Source organism: Pteropus medius, unplaced genomic scaffold (assembly GCF_902729225.1).
Source record: "Pteropus medius unplaced genomic scaffold, Ma_sr-lr_union100, whole genome shotgun sequence".
In the NCBI taxonomy this organism is placed as follows: domain Eukaryota; kingdom Metazoa; phylum Chordata; class Mammalia; order Chiroptera; family Pteropodidae; genus Pteropus; species Pteropus medius.
The window spans coordinates 17,866-27,483 of record NW_024346098.1 but is presented as its reverse complement, the minus strand read 5'-3'; the positions used below and the strand labels follow the sequence as shown (position 1 = coordinate 27,483).

Sequence of the window (9,618 nt, the reverse complement as noted above, 5' to 3'; positions counted from 1 at the left end):
ATTACTGCCCTCTGTGGTTTCTTCCCTTTCTGGAGTCTGCGGGGCCAGCGCTGCGGGTCTCCGCCCGCCATCTGCCACACCTCGCCGGGGTTTCGCGTCCTTCTTTCTCAGCCGCGGATTAGGGGAATTCCTGAGGACAAAATCAACGAGAACTTTCAATGAATTGGAAACAAAGGCCCTCAAGCGCCTCATCCTCCACGGGTGGAAGAAGGGACCTCAGGGCCACGAAGAAGAAACACCCTCCTCACCCCGTCATGCCACAGTCCCAGCCCTCTGACCATCGCCTCGTGATCCCCTACGCCCAGAAAGGGACTCTGAGGCAAGGCACCCGAGGCACACCCGAAGGGTTTGGGTGGGCATCCACGAATGACTGCCTTAAGAGATGTTGCTGAAGTCTATCCCAACACCTCCCAGGAGGAGAGAGAAAGACAGTATGCCCTCAGACTCACTCCATCATTAACACTACGTTGTCTCCTGTGGCACACGCATTCCCAAAGCAAAAAGAAAGGATGCGCCCCTCTGGAAGATTTCAATGTCCCGTTCCACAGAAGCAGAGGCAATTTTCAAATGCAAATTCACCTAGAAAGAATACCTTTGCCTCTGCCTGACCGGAAGCTTGCCAGCTGAGGGTCTCAACTGGACTTTTTTCCACCTGTGTAGCATCACTGTCCCATTTGCAACTCGCTTCTCACCCATGTGAAATGGATCTGTTCGAACCGGTGCTTTCCAACAAATCCATTCTTTCGGCTTTATCTGCCCATAAGGAAAACCCAGCAACTACTCACCCACCGGCCCACACGGGTCACAGTGCCCGGGCCCATTTCCCCCTGGAGCTACTCCTGGGGTGACAGTGAGCCTGGAGAAGGCGGAGTTTGCCAGACTCTCCGCTCAGAGGCATGATTGCAACGACAGACTCCTTGGCCCATTGCCCAAAGCCACATGGCTATACCTAGTTGTCCTAGAGTCTCATTTCTCTGAGGGCCGCTCGCAAAGGAAACTCACCTGATACCCAGCTGTGCTCCTTCTGTCTGTCAGCAGGTTCTCAGAAAGGCTGGTGCTGGAAGCGCCGCACTGGCCCGCTGGACGGGATGCAGCTCTCACCGTGACTGCGGATGGGTCACTGGGGTGGTTTCCGGCTTTGGGTGGACTTTTAAGCGCTTTCGAGGTCACGTGACCTCTACAAGGTGACCATCCAATTAGCCCGATCCCAGGAATCCCAGCGGCTTTTGAAGGATGTCCTCCCCTTGGGCCTTTGCCATCCGTAGGCGTTTTCCGCCGAGACCGGCGCCTGCGCATCCTACGACGACTCGGCGTTTTCGGTGAGGAAAGTGAACATGTGTGTGCATGTCTGTCCCCTCCTGCACGTCGAGGCTTTGGAATGGGCGACAGTCGCATCCGAGAATATGTCTCATGGCAGTCCGCTGGCGTGTGCAGATCTTTGGCATTAAGCGCACTCATAGTGGGCTGCAACCAGCAGCCGCGTCCACCTCCCATGCTTTGCACGCTTGCCTACTGCAACTCCGTTTCTGTGAAACGCTACTTGCCCTTCCACGCCTCACTGCACGCCCGGTCCGCCGCCGCTCTCTCTTAGACCTCTGGGAAGCGGACTGCTCTAGGAAATCCCGAGGACAAGAGTCCGACCATATGGGTCCTTCGGAACCCGGCTCCTTCTGCACTTTGCCTCGTGACTCAAGTCGCTGTCTCTGAGACGTCTCCATGAGGACACACGGAAGTCTCTTTGCTCCCGCGTCTCGGTCTTTTCCTTCGGGTGCATGGGCAGGGACTGGGCCGTGCTCGGTGGGCCTCTTCTCCTCTGGGGTGATATTTGGATTCTTTCTCCCATTGCTCTTCCACTAGGCATCTCTCTGGCCAGGGGTGCGGTCAGGCACCTGAGTTCGTATTCATGTAGAGACCTGTAGCACCGGAAACGTCAATCATGCCATTCGGGCATTTTCGACCGCTGTCCAGGGTCCAACGAGTCCTTCCTAGCTAATGGATAAATAACAGCCCCGCGCCGGGTGCCCCGACACTGGCGCTAGCCCAGGTGGAGAGGCTCCCTTTGTCAAGACTCTTGGCCCTCTGGGTTGTTTCCCCTTTTCACGATTTGAGCAGCTTTGCAACCCCGTTGCCTTTATCCTCGGCCTCTCCTTTATTATTGATGAATCCATCCGCCCTGATGGTGACCCTGGGCGGGCCCTGTAGTCCTGGCCCCGCCCCGCCCCGCCCCGCCCCACCGGACTCGCCGATTGAGGTCCTTCCTGCCTAGGCGGCAAGGGCAACGCCCGCCCCTCCCGCAGCTGCCTCCCGCCTCCGTCGGCCACCCCCCACACCCCCGCTCCCAAGGGCTGCATGCGCCCAGCGTGGCCGCCGCTGGCCTTCACTGGACGCAGCGGACCTTGCACTCACTCTCGGGACCATCTCCCAGGGCCGACTTCAACCCGCGCAGTCTGAAGGAGAGTCCCGGTGGACGGCGGGAATTGTACACGTTTCGGGCCCGCCGTGCATCATTTTGGTCCCGTCCTCTTCACTATCACTTCTTCGTTTTTCACTTCAACCTATCAGGAAAAAACAAACAAACAAACAAACAAACAAACAAAAGTCGGTTGGGATAGGCAAGAGTATTAAGAGCGGTTAACCGTGAATTTGTTTTCTTTCCCCAACGCTGGATATGTGCAAACGATCAGTGATGTATGAGTCAGATCCTTTCGATTCAGGCAACTTTAGAAGTGTTTCGTACTACTCTCAAGTCTCCCTTAGATTGAACGGGGCGGCGTGTTCATTGGGGGCGGAGGCCGGGATATCGTCAGTCAACCTTTTCTGCAGCCCATAGACATGTTTCTCCTACATGAGTAGAGCTGCTGTTCGATATCATCCCAGTCACAGGTCCCTATTACAGTGTGTCGCCATTCTGATATCTTTCAAGGCGATCAGCCCTCTCATGCTAGTCATCGCCTGTCATTGCACAAATATCACGATCTTAAGGACTCTCTTCCCCTTCGGCTTGTCACATATCCTCCCACCCGACTAAATGATATTTTAATGCATCCACGTGCTCCAGGATGCAATATACTTGGTTCCTACGAACATGGAATCCAGCTTGCTTTGGGGATTTGGAAAACGACTGTGAATTGGACGGGTTCTTTTCTTTGGATTATTCCCATTGGCTTTGCTGTGCAGACAGTCATACGCGCAGCCGGGACTAAGAAAAATGTCGGAGCGTCTCAGCAGGAGCGCGCGGCGCAGTGGGTTCTCGGGCTTCCCGGGGCTGGGCATTGTGTGCAGCCCAGTGTGGACAGGAAGCAAGCACGGGGCCTCCTGACCTGCTCCTTCGTCTTGCGAGTACGGAAGGTTGCCTTAAAGCGCCATGGTTGGGATGGGAAGAGACGGCGAGTTGGCGTCTGTGTTTCTTTTCGTTCCTTCGGAAATTCGGCCCACTTGATTCATTGACAAAACGTGGCAGCTCTTCACTTCAACATATTTTTCCCTTTTCAGTTCCTAGCCTTCTGGATTACAGTCGGAGACTCTCGAATCTTATGCTTAAAATTGACTAACGCGGTAAGGAGGTCTTTGGCTTGAGCTGCACCCGACGCTGCCAGACTTATTTAGGAGTGTCTTCCCTTCTTTCCCAAAGAGGCAGTCCCATGACAGAGGTGCATCCCCTTGGTAATGGGTCTTTACTGGGGGAGTACTGTAATCTACGCTTCCTTTTGAAACTCATAGGTTTCAGGGACTTTTGCAAGGATGATGGTTTCCAAAGGGTGATATGGTAACTGGGAGTCTTTTCTTGCCGTCGGATGAGCCTCTGTGATCCTGTTTCTGGAGCTCCGGGAGAGTCCTCAGTCTAAGGTCTCGCTGCGGGAAGAGGCAGGCAGCTGGGCAGCTGTGGAAGTCTGACTGGTTAGGGGCTGCTCCCGGGAAGGGCAGGACTGAGGGGCCCCGGGTTGCGGGCATGGAAGCCCCGCCGAAGGATCAGAAAGGAGGGGCATGTAGGGAAAGTGAAGCACCGAAGGCTGCCGGGACAAGTTGGGGAGGTGGCAGTCGCTGACCGAGACGAAGGGAATATACAGGTACCCGAGCTTGGGGCCAAAGCTTTGGCGGGGCAAAGCCATGGTCCGTGCACAGGAGCAGGGTGAGCAAGGCGAGCAGGGCCCTGAGTCGGGGAGGCAAGGCACCGGGGACTCTGACCACGGCTGACAAGGACAAGAGAAGACAGTCAGGGAAGGAAGGAGCAGTGCTGGGCTTTCAAGGGCACTTGGGGCCGGACCTCATGTGATGGGTGCGGAGAGAAGTGGGAAAGTCACAGGGGACCTGAGTCCGGGTGTGCAGGAGGGCACCTGGCGGTCACCGTTGGGGAGGCGCCGATCCCGACCGGCCAGGGTCGGTTCAGCACGGGGCTGCGAGGATGGCGTGCACAGAAGTGGGCTGGGGGAAGAGCAGTGCGGAGGAATCGAGGGACCTGCGGGGCTCCCAGGAGAAAAGAGGGGACTACAAGCTTGGTCTGGACCATGCTGCGTGAGCACCGGCAGCACCGTGTTACTTGACAGGAAGTAGGAGAATCACCCACAGCGTCATGAAGAGCACCCGTGATCCAGACGATGATCATAACAAGGTAAATCCTGAGAAGTGCAAACGTGGTGTTCAGCACGATCCGAAGAGATGTAAATGGCCATGCTGATTCCCCTCAGAGGGCGAAAATGCAGCCATCTGGCTTTTCACCGGGAAGCGGAAATGGGCGTCCTAGGATTACAGCAGGAAATGTTTGCGGGAGGGTAGGAGGAAGGAGCGCTCATGCGGTCCTTCTAAGGAAATCGTCTCGTCAGAGCTCTCGCACTTGTCTTGACGCTTAGTCCGAGCTCTTTCGAAGTGAGAGAACGTAGGGAGCCTGTGACTGAGGCGTGCCCTTCGACCCGCACCTCCAGTGCTTCTCAAGCAACCCGGTCCCTGACGTGGTCGCCGGCAAAATTTTGAAGACCTCCCGGGCCCCCGGCCCCCAACCGCCCCCCCGCCCCCATCCAGGCCTCCAAGAAGACACAGGGTCTTTGTGTCTCGTCGCATGCGATTCAGGATCGCCTGTCTGTGACAGCTCAGCGACCCGCTCCGGTGCGGACCGGCGGGAGACATGGCCTGCACCACGAAGCTCTTCTCACTTGTGCATCCACAAGATTCACTTGGACGCGTGGCCCGTGTGCACGTGTTGATTCAGTGCGGCTGGGCGCGCCTCAGCTTCTGTGTTTCTCGGAAGCCAGCGGGCCTACCAAAACCCCCTTTCCTCTCTCTCAGTGAAACCACCGGGGAGGAATAATCGTGGTTTGGAAACTTTTCGGAAACGCTCACCCATGAAAACCAAGCACACGACAGGCCAGGTTGGACAGGTTTTTATTACTATCAAAAGAACATGGTCAAACACAAGGTTCATGAGGCAATTCAGAAACCAAATGCGCAAAACCGGAGGACGGCTACGCATCCTGATTTCCACAGAAGTATCTTCCCACGGTCTGACAGCCTCATCTCAGGACGGGTGCGCGGTGGGGCCTTCTAAGCAGATCACGTAGGTGGGCCCTTCCACGGTAGCCCCGAAGTCAGACATTGGCACACCAGGTACAGAATCGTCACATAGCTTCCTAGTTGCAGTAGAGTTTAAAGGTTCCTTCGGCAAACTGACTTAGGATCAATTTCTATCGAAAACATAAAATTAAAGTCAAAAGACACTTCACGTGCCAGTTCAAGAAGCACGAACCTCAATTTCTTAAAAACCTACTATTGGAAAGATCACTCGTACTTCCTAGCCTAAACAGTGCGGCCTTTGCTCGCGTGTAGCCCCACGTATGATCTCGGCTTCCCCTAGTGGACACCCAGCACAGCTGGCAAGTCGCCGATTGAGCAGAACCAGCCTACTTGCTCCTGGTGGCTTCCCCTCCCCAGTTGAAAGATCACCTCCAGACGGACCCGGGCTGGAGGACAGGTCTTCCTTGCCCCTGGGGTCTCACTGGCCGTCACTGTCTTCAGAGGAGGAGGAAAGCTGGAGGTCGTCATAGAGGACACTCAGTGGGGCGCGGGCACACGGTCCCTCCGACCTCGCTGAGATGGGAGGGCTCTGACCAGAAGGGCTTGGCTCCTGAGCAGGAGCGAATGAGGGGGCTGTCACGAACCTGGAGCTCCACCGGCCGCTGTCTAATCTGGTGAAGACCATTCTGAGGAGCTGGCCCGGAACCTGGTCAATCGGCACGAGCTGGGGTGCCAGGCAGGCCTGCACAGCCTTCAGGACAGGTCCCTTGTGCGGTGGCTGGAAGTCAACGCTTTGCACCTGGCCAAGGTTCCTCCCGGTCGCCTGAGGTGCCAACGATAGTCCGGCTGCCGTCGCACTAGCTGGAGGTTGGAGAGTCTGGAAAAGCCCCAGATCCGGTCCCGGCCAGCTCTTCCGGGGAGTCTGGCAGGGGCCGAGTCTCGGTTTCTTTCGGGGGCTCTGGCACGTCTGGATGGAGATCTGGGCAGCTCTCTGGCCTGGCGCCTTGATGCTGACTTTATTATTGAGTCCTGGAGGCGAAAACGTGCTCCATTCAGGTTCTTCCGGGGGAGGTGCCGTGCAGGTCACGTCTGGGTTTCCGACAGGCCGCCCGCTTGAGAGAGCGCTGTCCAGGACACAATTCCTCTTGGTCGTGTGGACGGGCCTCGGCCTCTGTGGGTGCTGTAGGGGAACGAAACACACAGAGATCACACGTCAGAATTTCCTCAGCTCAAGAACCAGTTAGAATTCAAGAAAGAACAGAAAAATCTAAGATCTGAAAAGGAAACTCGAACGGGCAAAGGCGGACCAGCAGTGGATTTGCACAGGACGAGCTCCTCGACCTCGCTGCTCTTCAGCACAGAAGAAGGGACCACAAACCCTGGATCCCGTTTCTGACAGCAGGTTACAAAGCATCAACCGTCTCACAGACGTCGCCCGGGAAGGGGACGTGGCCGTGAGCTCTGTCATGTGCTCCCCTGGGGGAGGGACGCAGACCACCGTGCCCTTTTGTAAGGCATTTTGAGGACCGAGGAGCTTGGAGGGCCCATTTGGAAGTAGAGGTCGGGACTTCGAGGCCCTTGATTTCCATAAAGAGGTCCACCTTCCGGAAGCATCGAATGAGATCACTTCCACACCCTCCACCAGCATCTTGTTGGCACACGCCAAGGCATAATGCACAATGAGAGACGCCGAGGAAAAATTACCACCGAAACTAGGCCTCGGGACCGACGTGGGTCAGGAGGGAACTGTTACAATTCCCTCTCACAGAAAGTTGCTGAACAAGTCGGGGTGAACCCGGGGCGAAAAAGAGACCAGAACTTGGGGGCACTCACCCTCACATAGTCACAGAATTCGGTCCGGTCCTTCCACTTTGGCCGTGGCCTCGCTTGGGGTCTCATGGGATATCTCTGGAGTAGAGCCTGTCTCTGCCGTGCGTCGGGCCTGCAGAACGAAAGGCGGTAAGTGGAAGCCACTGCATTTCTGGTCCCAAGGCGGGCAAATCTTGCAGCAGCCCGGTCCCTTTCCCCGTTATGGTGTGGGAACTGGAATGAGGCCCTGTGCCTTGGCCCAACTGGCCTTTCCCTCACCTCAGACCCATCCCCCACTCCAGGGAGGCCTCCCGGTTTCTACATGAAGGACTTCCATCTGGACTCAATTGACTACCTGCCTGTCAGAGTCGGAAGATGTTCCCTGCCTCCCCGCCACTCCCCACACCTCAGTGATTCTCCAGGAGGAGAACGAGCTGTCCTATGGGACACCTGGAGGACGACACAGGGCTCCTATTCTCCTTCTCTCTCTCTGTCCCACTCCCGCCACCGCCGCCCCCCCCAGCCCCGCCCCGTCTCTCTAGCAATCTCCGTCTGTCCCAGTCGTTGCCTGCAGATGGCGCTCTACACGGTGTAGAGATGGAGCGGAACACAAGAGCTCTGGAGATTTCCCCCCACCCGCCCAAGATTGGTTCTAACGGCCCCCAGTGCTCACCTTGGCCTCGGTTCCTCCGTGTCATCGTCGTGAAAGTGCCGTGCTTTCCGCAGTTCTCGGGGAGTCCATGGTTTTAAGTTCTCCTTCATCTTATGAAAACCCCGGGGCTGGGGGGCCAGGGCCCCTGCCCAACGCTTCATGGGGCAACTGAGGCAGCGTGCCTTGTGCCCGAAGGCTCCGCAGTCCTTGCACTTCACCTGTTGGGGGAAGAGGGAGAGGAGGGAAGCGAGTCAGCATAAATCACGGGCAGATTTCACAGGTGAACGAGGGCGCGGGGGACGGGACAGATTCATGGAGAGGGCACAGAAACGCAGGGCGTTCTAGGTGCCAGGATATTGAAGATATGAAGGGGGCGTCCCCAAGCCCAAGCCTGGGGAAGGGGTCCCTAGGCAGACGAGCCTCGGATGGGGCGGAACCAGCGTGTCAGGTCTGCAAAACTTGCCCTCTCCAAACTCCGTCCCTGCCGTCCTGGTCGCAGAAACCCCTGCCCCCACGCCCCGCCCCCTCCCCTGAGTCCTAGACAGAGCCAAGCCTCTCCTCACCCTGGGATCCTCCTCCTCTGCTGGGGGAGCCCTGTGCGCCATTACTGCCCTCTGTGGTTTCTTCCCTTTCTGGAGTCTGCGGGGCCAGCGCTGCGGGTCTCCGCCCGCCATCTGCCACACCTCGCCGGGGTTTCGCGTCCTTCTTTCTCAGCCGCGGATTAGGGGAATTCCTGAGGACAAAATCAACGAGAACTTTCAATGAATTGGAAACAAAGGCCCTCAAGCGCCTCATCCTCCACGGGTGGAAGAAGGGACCTCAGGGCCACGAAGAAGAAACACCCTCCTCACCCCGTCATGCCACAGTCCCAGACCTCTGACCATCGCCTCGTGATCCCCTACGCCCAGAAAGGGACTCTGAGGCAAGGCACCCGAGGCACACCCGAAGGGTTTGGGTGGGCATCCACGAATGACTGCCTTAAGAGATGTTGCTGAAGTCTATCCCAACACCTCCCAGGAGGAGAGAGAAAGACAGTATGCCCTCAGACTCACTCCATCATTAACACTACGTTGTCTCCTGTGGCACACGCATTCCCAAAGCAAAAAGAAAGGATGCGCCCCTCTGGAAGATTTCAATGTCCCGTTCCACAGAAGCAGAGGCAATTTTCAAATGCAAATTCACCTAGAAAGAATACCTTTGCCTCTGCCTGACCGGAAGCTTGCCAGCTGAGGGTCTCAACTGGACTTTTTTCCACCTGTGTAGCATCACTGTCCCATTTGCAACTCGCTTCTCACCCATGTGAAATGGATCTGTTCGAACCGGTGCTTTCCAACAAATCCATTCTTTCGGCTTTATCTGCCCATAAGGAAAACCCAGCAACTACTCACCCACCGGCCCACACGGGTCACAGTGCCCGGGCCCATTTCCCCCTGGAGCTACTCCTGGGGTGACAGTGAGCCTGGAGAAGGCGGAGTTTGCCAGACTCTCCGCTCAGAGGCATGATTGCAACGACAGACTCCTTGGCCCATTGCCCAAAGCCACATGGCTATACCTAGTTGTCCTAGAGTCTCATTTCTCTGAGGGTTCATCTGAGGGCCGCTCGCAAAGGAAACTCACCTGATACCCAGCTGTGCTCCTTCTGTCTGTCAGCA

The 9,618-nt window shown here is 56.7% G+C and overlaps 1 protein-coding gene across 1 annotated transcript; it reads right to left on the bottom strand.

Moving 5' to 3' along the window:
- Positions 1-5,983: 5,983 nt before the first annotated feature.
- Positions 5,984-8,571, bottom strand: LOC120612851 (putative protein FAM90A20P). The gene is made up of 4 exons (XM_039875391.1): positions 8,530-8,571; positions 7,988-8,184; positions 7,339-7,447; positions 5,984-6,685 (listed from the first exon to the last, which is right to left on the bottom strand). The coding sequence occupies exons 1-4, from the start codon at positions 8,569-8,571 to the stop codon at positions 5,984-5,986; spliced, it is 1,050 nt and encodes a 349-aa protein (XP_039731325.1).
- Positions 8,572-9,618: the final 1,047 nt, after the last annotated feature.

Coding starts and splice junctions, on each gene's coding strand:
- LOC120612851 (XM_039875391.1), bottom strand. CDS start 8,571: ATGGCGCACAGGGCTCCCCCAGCAGAGGAGGAGGATCCCAGG. Junction 8,185..8,529: donor CAGAGGAGGAGGATCCCAGG/GTGAGGAGAGGC, acceptor TTCCCCCAACAG/GTGAAGTGCAAGGACTGCGG. Junction 6,686..7,338: donor AATTCTGTGACTATGTGAGG/GTGAGTGCCCCC, acceptor GTTCCCCTACAG/CACCCACAGAGGCCGAGGCC.